The 19592-nt window shown below is 29.5% G+C and overlaps 1 protein-coding gene across 3 annotated transcripts in view; it reads right to left on the bottom strand.

The window, feature by feature from the left end:
• LOC129911835 (otoferlin-like) overlaps nucleotides 1-19592 on the bottom strand; it is a 194726-nt gene that overhangs the window by 110981 nt on the left and 64153 nt on the right. For all 3 annotated transcript variants that reach the window (XM_055989798.1, XM_055989799.1, XM_055989800.1), the window contains exon 2: nucleotides 2929-3146. In XM_055989798.1, the coding sequence (XP_055845773.1) occupies nucleotides 2929-3007 (79 nt within the window). In that variant the 5' untranslated portion in view covers nucleotides 3008-3146. The remainder of the gene's footprint in view (nucleotides 1-2928; nucleotides 3147-19592) is intronic.

The raw sequence follows: 19592 nt of genomic DNA, 5'->3' as shown, positions 1-19592 counted from the left end.
TATTGGCTTTGGATGAGAATTCTATGACATGCGTGTGTGTATTGTGTATTCCAAACAGAGACATGTTCGCTTTCGTTTTGTTTCTTGTTCCTCTTCTTCTTTCTTTCTTTCTTTCTTTCTTTCTTTCTTTCTTTCTTTCTTTCTTTCTTTTGTGTGTGGCTGTGTCGGAACGATGGAACTGTTTAAATTAATTTTGTGGAACGAGTGGAACTAGTTCCGAGTGAGGAACTAGTTCCAGGAACTATTTGGCTCTGGAACTACCCATCTCTACTTCGAACAATAAAGAAGTAGTTCTCCCGCCGCTACTAAAGTTGAATAGCAACTTGGTTATGGTGCCTGTGGTTCAATTTTAATTAATTGTTCCTATTTTCAATAAAAGTTTTTTTTAGTTTTAATAAATAACTCTTTCACCCTCGTTAGGAGGCTGTGCTTTAGGGACTTAATTACTTCCCACTCATTTTGAGCCTGGGCTTTCGCCGAGAGTTATAGGTAGCGCTCTATTCACCCTCGTTAGGAGGTGTGCTTGGAATATTCCCTATCACCTTGGGCCTGGGCTAATTCCCACTCAAGGCAGGGCTTTTCTAATCAGAGCATGTAAGGATATATTATTATGTAATAAATGAAGAAAAAAATATAATAAATAAAAAAAAAATAAAAAAAGAATAAATAATTGTAAATAAGAAAGTAGTTAGTTGATTAAACGAATAAAGAACATTACTAATTGGAAAGAATTTGGTGTTTTCACTCTAACTGAGTTTTAAGATTGCTTTCCTCAGAACGAACCTTGGATTCCGGCGAGCTTACCTCAGCCTTTGAAAATAAAGCATCACAATACAATAAAAGTTTTAAAATTTTTGTTACCTTTAAAAAAATGATTTTTCAAAAGATTTTGATTTTTTTATAAATTCAAAAAAATGTGTTTCTAGAAAATTGTACTCATTTTTAATTTTAATGTTTAACAAACACTTTTGTATAAAAATTTCCGTTGAAAACGATTGAATCGTTTACGAGTTAACAAGAAATAAAGAAAACGTTTTTTATAAGAGCTGCCCTGAATAACGGTTCAAAAAATATTTGTCCTTATTAAAAATAACCTTATTTGCTTATTTAAAAACAAAGTTATTTATGTGATTTTACACTGAAAAATATATTTCAACTTAGGGGTCTCGTTAAAAGAGGTAAAAAAAAACCTGGATTTTTCTTCTTTTTTAGTTTAAGTTTTTTTTTTCCTTAAGAAAAGTTTTTTGGTAGTATTTATTTTGATTAATCTAATAGTTTTTTTTTAATACACCTTTCAAAAATCTGCTAAGTTGTTAAGCTTAAAAAAAACACACAACTTTTTAATACTTAGTTTAATAAAAATGTTATATTTAATACGCAGTTTTTAAAGAAAACTGACCTCAAAACAAACAATTAGCATCGGAAAGAATATCATTTAAAAAATATACATTAATAATGTATAAAATCTGAATAATAAAAATAAATCAACATTATTTAAACACAATTAGAAAGGATTACATTTTTTCTAAAAATTTAGACCTTAACGAAGTTTCTGACATAAGTATTATCAGACAAATTAGCGTTAATATGGGGCGAGGCAATTAAATTTTATCTAAATAATTGTGGGACACCCTATTTAACAAAAAAATCTTATAATTAAAAAGTGTATTAATCTTATTTGAATAAACAATACCTGCTACATATGTATATCTAACTTTTTTTGGAGTTTGTGCTGGAAAACGTTTACATTAACAATAACGTTACATTACATTTATTCGTAAATAATCCAATATCAAAACTTGTACTTTGCATTGTAAATTAAATTTAATGAACTCAAGGTAATATAATGGGAGATAATTCCAACTGGCTTCATTAATTGTATACAAAAAATTTTGTTAAACAACAAAAAATTGTAAAAAAAAATATTTCGCATACGCCACAGTGACCGATTTATTTTTTTTATTTTACATTAGTAGAATTAGAATAATATATAAATATAATAAGATTAACATGATCATAATACGAGATGTCTGTACGTGACTTCCTTCAAATTGACTAATGATTTTCATTGAATTTATTATGCATTTTTTTTTAAATTATTTGATCTGCAAAAAGATATTATTCCTGCAGAAAGTTTTTGAGCAATATCTAAAGTACCACGTGTCATCCAATTTTCTTCCTGGTTCAATTTAACTCACTTATGAGAATGTTTATTGAAAAATTATGTAGGACAACGTTTGGTTAAAGATCTTTTGAAAATTCGTATTTTTTTTAATTTCTAATAGAAGAATTTGACCTTTTAGATTCGATGCCTTTTTTGTACTTTAAGTTATGAATGTAACTATAGGTTTGAGTAATATAAATCTGATTTTGGAGTTCGGTTGATCAAATTTAAATCATTTAAAATAACTCATTTGAAAAAAAAAAGAAAAATTATCTATTGTAATTTTTTTTTTTTCATTTTTTTTTTTTTAAACCAAACAATTACAAACCTACAATTACCTAGCATTATAAACTATATAAACTTCAATCAGAATATAAAAACACTTAAATAACGCGTTTCAATAATAATGGAAACAAAGGAACTCCACCAAGTTGGTATGCTTTCAACAACAGACGACGACATTAATTATGCATCATTATTATTATCTCCAATCTATAATTATTGTATTGTTATATGCGAGTATATCTACAAAGGATATAAAAGACATAGGTATGATAGTAATAATTCTCTAATACTAAAGTGATGAGATGGATAATAAAGTAAAAGCAGTGATAAGATTTATGCGTACATATTTAATGTCCCCTTATTTATATTGTTTGTCCGTTTTTATTGTGATAAGTAATAATACAGACTGCTAACATAAAGGTGAGGGATGTAACATTTTTTGAATTTAAAAAAAAAAAAAAAATGCTTCAGCAACTTACCTCGAAATTCCACACGTCCTATTAGATTAGATTTGGTTTTTGGCAGATGAAACTGCACAATTTTTACTGTCAGAGACATTTTTTTTTATATTTACACTATCCGATGTACAAAGAAAAAAGACCTTCTCCCTTTTTGTCTAGGGTATTCATTAATAGTTTGACGTGATGCTACATCCTTATTAGCAGTTAAAGATTATAGAAGCAGTAATTGTTTCCTTCTGAAAATAAAAAAAAAGGAAATATTTCGTTAGAAATAAAATTGATTTATGAAATACCTACTTAAAAATTGTTTTATATTCCGAGTATGGAAAAGATACAAAAATAAACATAATTAATGTTAACCCTGGCAGTTGATCAATTATATTAAAATCCTTTTTAAATATTTCTGATTTATTAAGTCCAAATGTATTCACTCTCCATTATATTTAAGGACATCATTTAAAATAAGAAAACTGTCAAATCGCAAACAAAATTTAAAATTTCCTTTTTTAAACGGAGACTTTAATGTTTATGGAGTATGAATGAATAAATTGGGACTAAATCAATAGGTCCGTCAAGATAGCACCCACACCCCCAAATTTCCAAAATCTGAGTATGCAATAATTTGTTGCTAATTTGTTGCTAATTAGTTGCTCTAATCCCGAATTTGTTGCTCCACCCCTTCCCCCTCAAAATTGATGTGGAAGGTGTGGGTGCTATCTTGACGTCAAGATAGCACCCACACCCATTAAAAACTCAACATTTAAAAAAACTGAGTATGCAATAATTTGTTGCTAATTTGTTGCTAATTAGTTGCTCTAATCCCGAATTTGTTGCTCCAAGATTTGACCTTGAAATGCACTTTAACAGTTTTCTCAAAAAAGCTAAATTCCCTAAAAATTAACGCACAGCAACAAAAATGGTGTCAAATTAAAGGGCTTCTCAACACCTTTTCAAAAAGGTCTCATTCGACTTTTAAATCTATCTCCTTCATGTCCAAAATGCATTGTGGAACTTGTGGAACATATCAAAACGTCAAGATAGCACCCACACCAAGAAAAACTTACAAATTTAAAAAAATGAGTATGCAATAATTTGTTGCTAATTTGTTGCTAATTAGTTGCTCTAATCACGAATTTGTTGCTCCACCCCTTCCCCCTCAAAATTGATAGAAAGGGTGTGGGTGCTATCTTGACGTCAAGATAGCACCCACACCCCCCTATTTCCAAAATCTGAGTATGCAGGATTTTAGTAATAATTTGTTGCTAATTAGTTGCTCTAATCTAGAATTTGTTGCTCCATGATTTGACCATAAAATCGGCTGCAACAGATGCATTTTTTTGGAGACTTTTTATCTATAATTTTTTTCAAAAAACTAAAAATGCCAAATTAAAAACATGATTTCATGCTCTGCAAAAAGTAACATACAAATTTTCCATCACTTTCCATTCCAGTCTTATAGTCCAAAAACTAGTCAACTCTCGCCCCTAAAAACTATAAAAAACGGTGTGGGTGCTATCTTGACGTCAAGATAGCACCCACACCCCCCTATTTCCAAAATCTGAGTATGCAGGATTTTAGTGATAATTTGTTGCTAATTAGTTGCTCTAATATTGAATTTGTTGCTCCACGATTTGACCTTCAAATCGACTGCAACAGATGCAATATTTTGGAGACTTTTTATCCATACGCTTTTTCAAAAAACTAAAAACGCCAAATTGTAGACAGAATTTGTTGCTCTGCAAAAAGCTATTTTTAAATTTTCTATCACTACCCAATCCTCTCATACAGGAGAAAAAATTTTGCGATAACGTCATCTATCAAGCTGAGTACGCCACAACGAAAAATTGAAAATTTAAGTACGCATTAATTTGAAGATATTTTGTTGCTAATTTATTACCCTAATCTAGAATTTGTTGCTCCACGGTTTGACCTTTAAATCGGCTGCAACAGTTGCAATATATAGGTATATATAGCCTTATATAGGTATATTTTCAAAAATTAATGCTTTTTAAAAAGTTACATTTCCAATACTCAAGTATTCTTGCCCTTTCATAAGCCCTTAAAACGAGTACCTACCTATAGGTACGGAAGACGTTAAGTAAAACTCAACAGCAAAAACAAAGTTTATAAAGGTACCTACTAATGCCATTTAATTTCTCTATATTATAAAGACAGCTTTTCCGTTCCTATTTTACCATTAGGTACCTTACCTCAATTTCAAAAAATTAATTTGATTTAACGTATAAACATCTACCTACCTTTTTCAAAGATATCTTACAACAACGAACATCTATTAAAAGAAAAAATGTCTCCCATGTCCTAGCCTAGAAGAAACCTAGACATCTCTTGAAAACGATGCCTACCCCCAACATTTTTTTGTAATTCTTTTCATGGCTTTTTTACACTTTAAGTCTATCACTCTAGTTTTGGAGAGATGCATTTTACTAACTACCACTAAAGCAACCGAAAAACACAACTCAATGCTATTCAACTAATCAGGTTGCGATGCGACTATTTTTATTCTAAAAACAAACCAAATACATAAATGTGTTCATAGTTAGTAGGAATAATCGAGTGTGTATGCGTTGATTTAAATTTTGACTCCGCCCCCCACAGTCTGCTTTGATGAAAATAATACGAACGCACACCTTGAAATGTTTTTTCCTTAGTTGGTTTCAGACCTCTATGAAGGTATGATGTACGGTCGGTCTCTCGCTCGATTTAATAATTTATGACTTAGGTACCTACATAATTTATTATAGACACACCAAAAGGTAAGTTAGGTACGTATGTTTGTAGGGCCTTCCAGTTTATCTGGATTTATGCAATTTTTTGTGTTATGGTACCTATGTCGCTATGGGTCTTATGAAAAATGTTGCATATTTTTAGGGGAAAACTTTAAATTCAAAACCACTGAAAACCCGAATTGAAAATTTCTTGAATTTGTTGCTTCACAATTTGAACATTAAATGCACTTCAACACTACAAAAAATCTTAGGTAATTGCCTAAAAGGAAAAACTTTAAAATTTAAGAAAATATGTAAGCAGGTGTGCAGGAATTTGTTGATAATAATTAATTGCTCCAACAGATGCATTAGGTAGGTATTTTAAAGACTTTTTATCTATACCTACCTAATTTTAATTCAAAAAAACTAAAAATGCCAAATTATAGACATGAATTGAATTGATAGTTAGCACCTTCCTTCTTATGCAATAACTTCATTCCCCTTATGGTGAAGGCCTCAATCCCACATTACCGAACGTTTTCAAAATTGAAATTGAACTTAAAAATCTTTGGCACCGGGTACAAAGGTGTTAAGTCAGAAAAGGTAATTTTGAGGAAAATGAAATTGAAGTTTCAATTTTTGTTTGTAAATCTGAATAATATTATTTTGAAAAAGTAATGATGCAGAAACATTATCTATAAGATCTTTTTTAATATCCATATGCTGTTGACCGGAAAATGACCGTTCTTTAAAAAAAATTGTGTTGACTTAACACTCTAGAGCCATTTACCTAGTCTTCATAAATAAACTTGGTCCAAAGGTGTTAAGTCAAGAAAAATCTTTGTTTATATTGATAACAAAGCTTAATTTATAAAAGAAACTTGGAAATATCTACATATGTGATTAATTACCAATGTGAAAATTCTTTTTTAAAAAATATGTACCTAATATAATTCTGTAGAAAAATTGCTTTTCGTTTTCTGTCTTCCTCTTGACTTAACTCCTTATGATCAATTTATAAGAAAAATGATTTATTAAGGTATCACTTCTACCACGTTTGAATTACAAACATGTTTTTTTTTAAGATTTTGTCAAGCTAAATTATGTATACATGATATGCACAGCTGAGGTCTGCCAGACCAAAATTATTTTACTAATCATGTTAAAAATTACCACTGAAAGAATTTTAAGCCTTACAAGAGCTACCTTAGTCAAATGTGCCACTAGCTCTTGGACTATTATGTAACTTAGTTTTTGGGGTAACACAGTACATAATTTAGCTTGACAAAATCTTAAAAAAAAACATGTTTGTAATTCAAACGTGGTAGAAGTGATACCTTAATAAATCATTTTTCTTATAAATTGATCATAAGGAGTTAAGTCAAGAGGAAGACAGAAAACGAAAAGCCATTTTTCTACAGAATTATATTAGGGTAAATTAGGGCATTATGGCATACCTAAGCACAAACTCAAATAACTTTACTACGGACTACAATTTTTACTTCAATCATTTTTTTTAATTAAGTTTCATAAAAACGTAACATAAATAAATTATTTAAGAATACAAATTCAAGCTTTTTAACAAAAAATAAATTAAATTAAAAATAGTCCAAAAAAAACCATATTGCCCTATGTACGGGCAATATGGCGAACCCCATTTACTTCGGAACCCTTTACTTTTTTTACGTATATTCAGCATTTCTGAAATATAATTGTAAATAAGTTTCATAAAATTAACGTTAAATTGAGGTTATTTTCAAATTTAAAAAAATGCAGAGTTACTTTTGAAATTAGTTTTACATAAGGGCATTATGGCGCAGTCGGGTATAATATAGCGCCATAATGCCCTTATTGCATCTGCGCCATATTGCAAAATATACACATATTCACAAAACTCCAAAAACTAAACAAAATTCTGACTTCAGTTAAAATATAACAAGTGATATAACCAAACCAAAACTGTACTCTGCGTTTCACTCTTTACAACAAACACATGCACTGTATACTTACCGAGATGCACACAAACAAAAACAAAGCGATATTATATTGGAACCCAGAACCGGTATATTTTTTTTGTTTTCTTTTTTGTTTGGCACAAAAATAATAGCACTGACCTGCGATCGTCACAAGGCTAGTGTTCGACGAAGTCCAAAGTTTCTGCATTGGTTTTATTTAAATGCGAGTATTGGAAGTATGCTAGTTGAGAGGTGCGCCATAATGCCCGGTGCGCCATAATGCCCGAAGTTACCCTAGGTACATATTTTTTAAAAAAGAATTTTCACATTGGTAATTAATCACATATGTAGATATTTCCAAGTTTCTTTTATAAATTAAGCTTTGTTATCAATATAAACAAAGATTTTTCTTGACTTAACACCTTTGGACCAAGTTTATTTATGAAGACTAGGTAAATGGCTCTAGAGTGTTAAGTCAACACAATTTTTTTTAAAGAACGGTCATTTTCCGGTCAACAGCATATGGATATTAAAAAAGATCTTATAGATAATGTTTCTGCATCATTACTTTTTCAAAATAATATTATTCAGATTTACAAACAAAAATTGAAACTTCAATTTCATTTTCCTCAAAATTACCTTTTCTGACTTAACACCTTTGTACCCGGTGCCAAAGATTTTTAAGTTCAATTTCAATTTTGAAAACGTTCGGTAATGTGGGATTGAGGCCTTCACCATAAGGGGAATGAAGTTATTGCATAAGAAGGAAGGTGCTAACTATCAATTCAATTCATGTCTATAATTTGGCATTTTTAGTTTTTTTGAATTAAAATTAGGTAGGTATAGATAAAAAGTCTTTAAAATACCTACCTAATGCATCTGTTGGAGCAATTAATTATTATCAACAAATTCCTGCACACCTGCTTACATATTTTCTTAAATTTTAAAGTTTTTCCTTTTAGGCAATTACCTAAGATTTTTTGTAGTGTTGAAGTGCATTTAATGTTCAAATTGTGAAGCAACAAATTCAAGAAATTTTCAATTCGGGTTTTCAGTGGTTTTGAATTTAAAGTTTTCCCCTAAAAATATGCAACATTTTTCATAAGACCCATAGCGACATAGGTACCATAACACAAAAAATTGCATAAATCCAGATAAACTGGAAGGCCCTACAAACATACGTACCTAACTTACCTTTTGGTGTGTCTATAATAAATTATGTAGGTACCTAAGTCATAAATTATTAAATCGAGCGAGAGACCGACCGTACATCATACCTTCATAGAGGTCTGAAACCAACTAAGGAAAAAACATTTCAAGGTGTGCGTTCGTATTATTTTCATCAAAGCAGACTGTGGGGGGCGGAGTCAAAATTTAAATCAACGCATACACACTCGATTATTCCTACTAACTATGAACACATTTATGTATTTGGTTTGTTTTTAGAATAAAAATAGTCGCATCGCAACCTGATTAGTTGAATAGCATTGAGTTGTGTTTTTCGGTTGCTTTAGTGGTAGTTAGTAAAATGCATCTCTCCAAAACTAGAGTGATAGACTTAAAGTGTAAAAAAGCCATGAAAAGAATTACAAAAAAATGTTGGGGGTAGGCATCGTTTTCAAGAGATGTCTAGGTTTCTTCTAGGCTAGGACATGGGAGACATTTTTTCTTTTAATAGATGTTCGTTGTTGTAAGATATCTTTGAAAAAGGTAGGTAGATGTTTATACGTTAAATCAAATTAATTTTTTGAAATTGAGGTAAGGTACCTAATGGTAAAATAGGAACGGAAAAGCTGTCTTTATAATATAGAGAAATTAAATGGCATTAGTAGGTACCTTTATAAACTTTGTTTTTGCTGTTGAGTTTTACTTAACGTCTTCCGTACCTATAGGTAGGTACTCGTTTTAAGGGCTTATGAAAGGGCAAGAATACTTGAGTATTGGAAATGTAACTTTTTAAAAAGCATTAATTTTTGAAAATATACCTATATAAGGCTATATATACCTATATATTGCAACTGTTGCAGCCGATTTAAAGGTCAAACCGTGGAGCAACAAATTCTAGATTAGGGTAATAAATTAGCAACAAAATATCTTCAAATTAATGCGTACTTAAATTTTCAATTTTTCGTTGTGGCGTACTCAGCTTGATAGATGACGTTATCGCAAAATTTTTTCTCCTGTATGAGAGGATTGGGTAGTGATAGAAAATTTAAAAATAGCTTTTTGCAGAGCAACAAATTCTGTCTACAATTTGGCGTTTTTAGTTTTTTGAAAAAGCGTATGGATAAAAAGTCTCCAAAATATTGCATCTGTTGCAGTCGATTTGAAGGTCAAATCGTGGAGCAACAAATTCAATATTAGAGCAACTAATTAGCAACAAATTATCACTAAAATCCTGCATACTCAGATTTTGGAAATAGGGGGGTGTGGGTGCTATCTTGACGTCAAGATAGCACCCACACCGTTTTTTATAGTTTTTAGGGGCGAGAGTTGACTAGTTTTTGGACTATAAGACTGGAATGGAAAGTGATGGAAAATTTGTATGTTACTTTTTGCAGAGCATGAAATCATGTTTTTAATTTGGCATTTTTAGTTTTTTGAAAAAAATTATAGATAAAAAGTCTCCAAAAAAATGCATCTGTTGCAGCCGATTTTATGGTCAAATCATGGAGCAACAAATTCTAGATTAGAGCAACTAATTAGCAACAAATTATTACTAAAATCCTGCATACTCAGATTTTGGAAATAGGGGGGTGTGGGTGCTATCTTGACGTCAAGATAGCACCCACACCCTTTCTATCAATTTTGAGGGGGAAGGGGTGGAGCAACAAATTCGTGATTAGAGCAACTAATTAGCAACAAATTAGCAACAAATTATTGCATACTCATTTTTTTAAATTTGTAAGTTTTTCTTGGTGTGGGTGCTATCTTGACGTTTTGATATGTTCCACAAGTTCCACAATGCATTTTGGACATGAAGGAGATAGATTTAAAAGTCGAATGAGACCTTTTTGAAAAGGTGTTGAGAAGCCCTTTAATTTGACACCATTTTTGTTGCTGTGCGTTAATTTTTAGGGAATTTAGCTTTTTTGAGAAAACTGTTAAAGTGCATTTCAAGGTCAAATCTTGGAGCAACAAATTCGGGATTAGAGCAACTAATTAGCAACAAATTAGCAACAAATTATTGCATACTCAGTTTTTTTAAATGTTGAGTTTTTAATGGGTGTGGGTGCTATCTTGACGTCAAGATAGCACCCACACCTTCCACATCAATTTTGAGGGGGAAGGGGTGGAGCAACAAATTCGGGATTAGAGCAACTAATTAGCAACAAATTAGCAACAAATTATTGCATACTCAGATTTTGGAAATTTGGGGGTGTGGGTGCTATCTTGACGGACCTTAAATCAATTTATGAAGGTTCATTTCAAAGTTTCAAAAACACTTTTCATTGAATTTGTAACGAATAACTCAATCACATTTTTTATATTTCATTGCTTTCCTAATCCTTATTAATTATTACTCATTTTTTATTATTTGTTTAAATTTCTCTCTCTGGTACAAAAACAAAACTCACTTCAATTTATTTGAAAATAAATTTAATAAAACTCCTGCTCACCACATGATCCTTTATGAAAAATGAATATAATCAAAAGACATACAAAAATTATGTATGTCAACTTGTTTTATTTTCTTATGCAAAATATTTCAATTTCCGGTAAAAATAAAAATGAACAAAAAAAAATTATTTGACATTAATTTTATTTCGTTCTTGCCACAAAACCAATAATACCCCAACTGACACAACTCCAATTCATTTTAATACATTTATAAAGAATTTAAGTCGACAGAATACAAAATTATAAAATAAATTCATCCCATCATTCTTCTTTATCCTTTCAATATTTTATGTGTATGTTGTGTAAATGTAGGCGTTTGTTACTTTTCTTCTGTTAATTAAAATATCCTTATTGAATCATTCATTCTATCGCTGTCAATGAACCAAATAAAGAAAAAAATAATAATACTTACCATCTGTCAAATGTCCCTTCAAAATGTCCTTCAAAAATCTAATTTTGTGGAAAAATAAAAAAAAAAACATTTTGATGTGACATAAGCAGGTTCGGATCAAGGATTTTTTGTTAAGGAGAGCGAAAAATTTTGTAGATATAGTGTAGGTACATTTTTATTTTTAACAAATTCGACAAGGATTTTGTGGGTGTCTGCATTTATAACCAAATATACAATATATTATTTTTGTGGCATCCAAGTGTGAAGTAATTATAGAGAGCGGAAAATACATTTCTTTTGAAAAATGTTTGAAAAAATACTATTCCTCCTGCTTTGGAAATTATTTTTCACCTCAAATTTGGGTGCAATGAACCAAGACTCTGATTGACACAAGCAATCTCGATTGTTGAAAAAATATACTTGATAGTATATATCCTCCAAAGTGAAAGGTATTTCAAATAATCTACATCGTGAAACAATTTTTTGAAATAAAAAATTTAACAGTTTTGTAAAAAGGAAATAAAGAGAAAATAGAAGAATTTAACCCAGTGAGATGTTTCCAATCACTTGATTTACTAGTCAGATATTAAAATTTTTGAAAGTCATTTTCTAGAACCATCAATAAATTGGAAAAATGATGAAAGAGTAGTTTCATGAAACTTCATAGAGCGGGCGGCCACTGCAGAAACGCTCAACTCATCGAGCTAAAGAAAATTTCAAATTGGAAGTGAAAGAGGGCTATCAGTAGTTACGAAAACCACAGGTCTTCCCGTCCGTATCCTGGCACGATTGGCGCACCATGGCGCGGTAAAGTGCATTGTGTGTGCATCTCATAAAGCTAAAAGACGATATTGGTATCAAATTAAAGGTAATATTGTCATCTACCAAAATTCAGAAGTCGTCCAGTTGAATGTCTGTCAGTTTTGTCATGGTTTTAGTGGACGAGTTAAGGAGGTTTGTTGGTATCAAATCAAAGGTAAAACTAAGCACTTTCCATAGAAGTTTTTAAGCCATTTTGTTTATTGTTTTTTTTATCCATACAAAGTATTTTTAATATTAATAAAATATAAGGGTAAATTAGAGAAAATGTGCGAAGCAAATGTCGTTAATATTGACATTAAAAAATCAGTGATGTCAAAACAAGAGCAATAACATATTCTTTTAAAATTTAGAGGTCTGCCAGATCAAATCTTGAAATTTCACCCCGCAGCCTGGGGGAACGTTAGAATTGAAAAACGCTCCTAACCTAAAAACAGGCTGCATAACCTTACCTCCAATTGCTGAAAGGAGGCATTATTAGCTTTAATTTGAATTTGAATTTTAATTCCATAATTTTAAAGGGGCGCAGCGTATTATGAATTTTAGACTTTTTCCTGAAATATTCGTAGTTTTTCATGTACTTTTGGCTCGTTGTAAAGAATCTATCAAGCTTTTTCCAAAACACAGTTTTGTATTTAAATGCTAATGAGTCTTATTTTTATTTTATAGTGAAAAAAAGTTCATTAACTTAATAGCCCTCTTTCATTTCCAATTTGAAATTTTCTTTAGCTCAGGAAGTTGAGCGTTTTTGCAGTGTCCGCCCGGTCTATCATGTTACCCGAGTAAATAATACTTATGCACGCAGAAAAATAATGGACCTACCGAGAAGTGGGTTACATTAAATGTGTTAAAAATAACGTAGTCTTGGTTAAAAACTTCGTAGTTCTCGTTGCTAAAATCAACGTAGTCACCTCGGTTAAATTAAATTGTTTAAAATTACCATTTTAAAGGCTATTTTAACCGATAAACTTGTTTATATTGATGAAGAAACTCGGTTAAAATGTGAGATTTTATAAAAATTTAGTCGAGAAAGTGGGTAAGATTAAACAATTTTTAATAACCGAGTTGACTCGTGTAATTTTAACCGGGGTTAGTTTGCAGGTGCTATATTAACAATCTTTTCTGTTAATTTTAAACGAATTTTACGTTTATTAACATATCATTTTTCTCCGTGTGGGTTTGCAAGAAATTATTTTCTAAGATTCAGTAGCTTAAAATTTTGTGTTTTTCTTTATCATTTTAAATGTATAAATAGTATGAGTAAAATGTCTAATTGAGTAGAAAATTTCTATATACCTAATGCACTTTTTTAATTTTTTAAAAATATGAATCTCCTGAATCTCGCAAAGTCCAAAAAGTAGTTAAATAACTATTGTTAACACTTCGCTTTAATTATTAAAGATACATTTTTTTTGCTGGCTTGGGAACGTTAAAAAAAATTTCATTGCCTAACAACGGTTATTACCTACTAAAAAAAATAAAATGAACGACTATATTTTTAGTGGCTTTTGAGGGGCTGCATTCAAATTTAAATACAAAATTATGTTGCCATTAATTTAATTCAATTTCAACGACTTTTTTTTATATAGAAGCATTTATAATTAAAATTTTGTATACCTACCCAATTTTTTTTTTTGAAAACTTAAATTTTCGAAAACGGGACATTGAATTTTTTTGAAATTTTTGTTTTTGGATGTTGATAAGTTATTTTCTACAATATGGTTTATCAATTTTGTTTTTGAATTTTTTTTTTTTCAAAAAATATTTTTTAAAAATTAGTTTTTTTAAAAAATGCTCTAACGATTTTGAAATTTTTTTTCTCTAAAAATAGATCTTAATAAAAGAATGCAAATTGAATTTTTGTTGTGGAGCTCAATTTATTTTCAGATGTTGTTTTTTACCTCTGTTTTGTTTTTTTTTTCCAAAATTTACATATTTTTCTGTTAGTCGCGTATATTTCGTTAATAATATACATAATTGAAACAATTTTATGGTCATTTTTCTTGGTCATTTGTCATTTTTATTCTGATTACGTAATGTAAATTTTAAATTCTTAGCTAATATATACATACTTTGAACCACAAAAGCTAGATAATGGGTTGTATAAATGATGAGATTATGAGTAATCTCTGTAACATATGCAAAATCAAATTCTTTTGAGTTTATTTGAAGATTTCATCAATAAGTATAGTTAAAATTTCAGAAAAATAAATATACAGTTGACTCCCTCTAAGTCAAACTTTCAGGAGACTCGAAAATAGGTTCGAGTTAGAGGAAAGTTCGAGTTAGAGGGATTTATTTTATATTTTTTGTTCATTAAAAATGGTGAAAAAGTTCGACTTAGAGGGAAAGAGGGAGTTCGACTTAGAGGAAGTCGACTGTACTTTAAAACAAAATAATATGGTAAAAGTTGCTCTGAATGTAAAAATTTTTTATAGAATGAAAGAATAAATTAAAATTAATTTTATCATTAGTTTTGAGAGAAAATTAAAAAAAATTTTGTTATTACTTTTTTTTTTAAGTTACGAAAACTCCTCTTTAGCCTCCAAATAAGGTATGCCATTACAAACATAAAACATACAAAAAATCTTGAACCAAAAATCCGTCAAAAGATCATTTTGGATAACTTTTCCAAGTTAATCTCAAACATGAAAAAGAAAATTCCCATGAAAGTAAACTACTTCTGTGTAGAAGTTTAAGCGGGAGCAACAAATTTCTAAAAAATTACGAAAAATAAAAAACAAATATTAAAAAACAAAGGCAACATTTACAATTATGAATGATACCTTTTTCAAAAGCCAGAATTGTACACTTAATTTTAATTTTTAAATCAAATAATTTGAATTAATTGTGTTTCAAATAATCAATTTCAAAATCAAAATTTACGGAAAAAAGTTTTAAAAAACACATTGAATACTTTTTTTTATCAAGACTTTAAACTGCCTCAATTGATTCATCATCAAATACTGAAAACCATGTGCTTCTATACGCCTAAACGGGGGGAGATAGACCCCCGCCCTTTATATAGTAAAAAAATGATTGTATTGAAGTCCTCTACAAAAAACCAACTCTTGTCGCCTAGGTAATCGTACTCTTCCCACGCTTCATAATTAAAAAATTAAATTTGTAGGTATATACATATCTGTATATTTTAACATTCATTTATGTAAAAGTAGAAAAAAAAAGGAATTAAGATGAGTAAGTACTTATGTATTTATATTCATTGCCAATTTCGTATTCAAAATTCACTAAGGAAGTACCTACATTATATTCCCTTAAGTAACATGATTCTACTATTTTATATAGTATCCGCTCCTGAACCGGATGTTATAACTACATTAAAGGTGTCATAAAGGTTTGCAAAGGGTGACCCCTCAGTTTAGAATGCATTCGTTATAATTAAATTTGAATAATTTATTTTTTGATTGAATATTAATTGCGACGATATCTTTGTGTTTGTGTATAGGTAAGGTATTTATTTTCCATACATTGTGATGTGATATAAGGTCCTTGATGTCACAGTGTCACGCAATTTCACCCTCAAATTGACTATACACCTGAATTGTATTGAATTTCAAAACAAATGGAATAAAAAAAAGCAATCATGTTTGTGATGTGGCTGAATTAATTGTTTGTAGTATTGCACTATTCCAGACGTCACATAAATGCCAGTTAATTGTAAAGTGCAAGCAATTTGATGACAGGATTTATTTAATTTGTATTTTATTTTTTTTTTTACTTTGTTTCATTTTATATTGGATTTGGTTGAGTGGTTTTGGTTATGGTTTAATCATGGAGATTTCAATTACATTTTTAATAGTGATGGAGAATATAAAAAATTCATATGTATGTGAGTAATGAATGTTTTTATTATAAAGCAATCGGCTTCGCTCTTCGATGATCATAAAAATAAACTTGTGCTATTAAAAGACCACCAAGGTTTTTCTTAATGGATTCTCATTTTAAGTAATAATCCTGCTCTGAAGGTTGCCGCCTTATAGTTAAAGTGAGGATTGAAACGACAATAACATTTTTTAAAAGAAAACTTCTTTAGTATCGTAGTGATTTAAAGCATGATGAAACGAAAAAACGACAGTAAAAATTGGTGATCTATAATATTATAACACTGGTTAACAAAATTAAAGTTATTTTGTTTCCAAAACAAAAATATACTTTTTTGAAGGTTTTCGGTGTGCTGAACTCGAATCAGAAGTAAAAAAAAATTAATCAGCTCCGAATTTTTAAATATTACCGTTATAGAAAATGCTGTACTTCAGACCTTATTTTTTTATATAAGGAAAATTGTTTGAGCATATTTAGCAACGGTTTATATAAGAACTAAAGTAAAGAAGATATTGAAAAGATTTCAACAGGTTTTGAAAGATGGAAAACAATTCTTTTAGAAACCTTGTATATAAAAGAATAAATTCCGAAGTATTCAAAAAACTGTTTTTTTTTTTGCATTTTCTAACTGTAATATTTCAAAAACGGGAGCTGATTAGTTTTTTTCTGACTTCGGATTCGAGTTTAGCACATTGGAAACCTTCAGAAGAGTATATTTTTGTTTCGGCAACAAAACCCTTGTTAACCAGTGTATAATCTAATCTTAAACTATAGTATTCGACATAAAAATCGTGGGTATCTTATTTGTTAAGTATAAAAAACTTGAAAAAGAGCACTGAGAAGGTATTTTTCGATATTCAAAAATTTAATGAGTAAATAGGGGTAAAACGACATAGCAAAAAAAAAGTTGATTTTGAAGTGAAAACTTCTTTAGTATCGTAGTAATTTGAAACAAGATGAAATGAAAACCCGACACGAACATTCAACTTGTTATAACTTTTTTGTTTTAATAGATAGATGAATGAAATGTGCTGTAGATAGGTAATAAAATAAACTATAAAATGTATAAAATTTCAATTAATTTCATATTCAAAATTCTGAGATAACGGTAAAAAGATGTTCTTTTTCTACACACGTTATATCTTTTGATCTAGTGCACGTACAAATTTGATTTAACTTTAATACGCATGCTGATAACATAACCTTTTATTTGATATATCACACATAACGGTACGTGCTCTACAAGTTACATAATCTTAAATTGAAAAATACCCCAAAACATCTGTGGAGATCTGTTGCAGATGACCAGCCACCAGTGTAGGAAGTACCGTTATCTCAGCTTGAAATTTCGACATAGTTGGCTTTAAAAAATTCTTATTTTTTTCTAGACATGGTAGAAATATGATTCATACGTACGGTGACCATCCGTCCCGGTTTACCCGGGACTGTCCCGTATTTCTATAGCTTGTAAAGGGTTTTTATTTAAGAAAAACGGAACGTATAAGTGTCCCGTATTTTGTAATTTGTCCCGTGATTGTCCCGTATTTCCACATTCACTGGTTTTGTATTACAAAATTTTAAATACTTTGTACGGGAAAATAATTTTTTTCTAATTTTTCGAATAAAAGCATTAGTTTAAAAAAAAAAATTCGTCAACTATTTAGTTCCAGCTTGTGTTTGTCAGGTTAAAATGCCACACAAGAAAAAAAAAATTTTTTTTTTCGAGGAAAGAACCCAGCTAAATTTCAAAACTTTTAAGGACATATTCAAAATTGAAAAATAAAATTAAAATGCTAAGAAAACAGTTCACACAATTTTGATTAAAAAAATATTTTTTAGAAGTTATTAACAGTCCCCATTATAAAAAAGTTTTCTTGATTTCTGACTCATGAAAACTCATTTCATTATATTTATTTTTTGAAAAAACAATGTGTTCAAAACGATCCAACAAATTTTTTATTTGTCCCGGGTCTTGCTCCTAGAAATATGGTCACCGTATTCATACGTCATATAAAAGGTGAAATAACCTTTCAGATGATATAAAATTTACTATAGGTTATCATTTAAAAAAAAAATATATTTAATGGTGTTAAAAGAGAAAAAAGATTAATATTTTGGTTTTTTGATGAATAGTGATTTGGTTTGAAAAAAATAAGCTCTGTTTGTAGATGTTGTATAGACATGGACGATATAAATATTTTGAGCTGAAACAATAAGCTTTCAGATGATATAAAATTAATATAGGTTGTCATATAAAAAACATGCATGCATTTAAAGGAGGTAGAATACAAAATAGGTAGATGTTTTCTTTTTTTTTGCAAGACATTTTTTTTTTTTAAGGTTTCACTTCTACCACGTGTGAATTGCACACATGACTTTTTTTTTATCAATTACCTAATAATTTTATTATTATGTTAACAAGGGTGTTGAAAAAATTCTAAAAAAAAATTCTAACCCAAGTTATGAGAGGTTATTTAAAGGAGTAGTTTTGAGTTTTTTTTTTATTTTAAGAAAGAAAACAAAATTGATTTTTTCAATTTTTTTTTTTCAAGAAAAATGATGATTAACAAATCGCATTATTTGTTTTTGATATGCTTCTCATCATCGCCAACCTTCTAAATTATCTTATATCATGATAATTTATTGGTAATTTCAAATCCACACAGAAAGCTATTATAAAAATGTAACAACAAAGCAATTAAGATAAATATATATGTATATAAAATGTATGTAAGGTTAATCAGTTCCATTTATTCATTGTCAAGAGTTAAAATACAAAAAACTAATAAATACACACATATACAAAAGTTAATGATTTTTTGGCATGTTGAGTACTCATTCTCAAAAAAATTGAATCCTTGACTTGGTTATGAAAATTTGCATATTTAGCGCAACACTGCAATTAGACACATTAAACTTTCACACAAAAAACTCTACAAATGACTGTTAGATTTTATATATATTTTTATACTTTACATTGTACACTTACACACATGCATACATAAATGTACTACGAACTCACTTTTTGTTAATTAATGCAATTTTTTAACAAACTTTATTTCATGTGTATTGCTGGTTTATTTTAAATGTGTGCAGGATAAAATTTATAAGCCTCTCACACGAAACAAAAACAAAAAATAAGCATTTTACAGTATTTTTGTATGTTTTGTTGTACGAGTATATACGTGGGTGTGTTATGTGTATGCTTATTCACATTCTAGATATTGTGTGGTTTTTCTATATTTCGCATGCAACAACTGGGGTTTTTTTTAAATTCCATGTCATGTCACTTTTAGTTATTTTGACTTTTTCACAACCACTTGCTCT

Source organism: Episyrphus balteatus, chromosome 2 (genome assembly GCF_945859705.1).
Source record: "Episyrphus balteatus chromosome 2, idEpiBalt1.1, whole genome shotgun sequence".
Taxonomy (NCBI): domain Eukaryota; kingdom Metazoa; phylum Arthropoda; class Insecta; order Diptera; family Syrphidae; genus Episyrphus; species Episyrphus balteatus.
The sequence above is the reverse complement of the archived record's forward strand: the minus strand, read 5'-3'. Positions and strand labels throughout refer to the sequence as shown.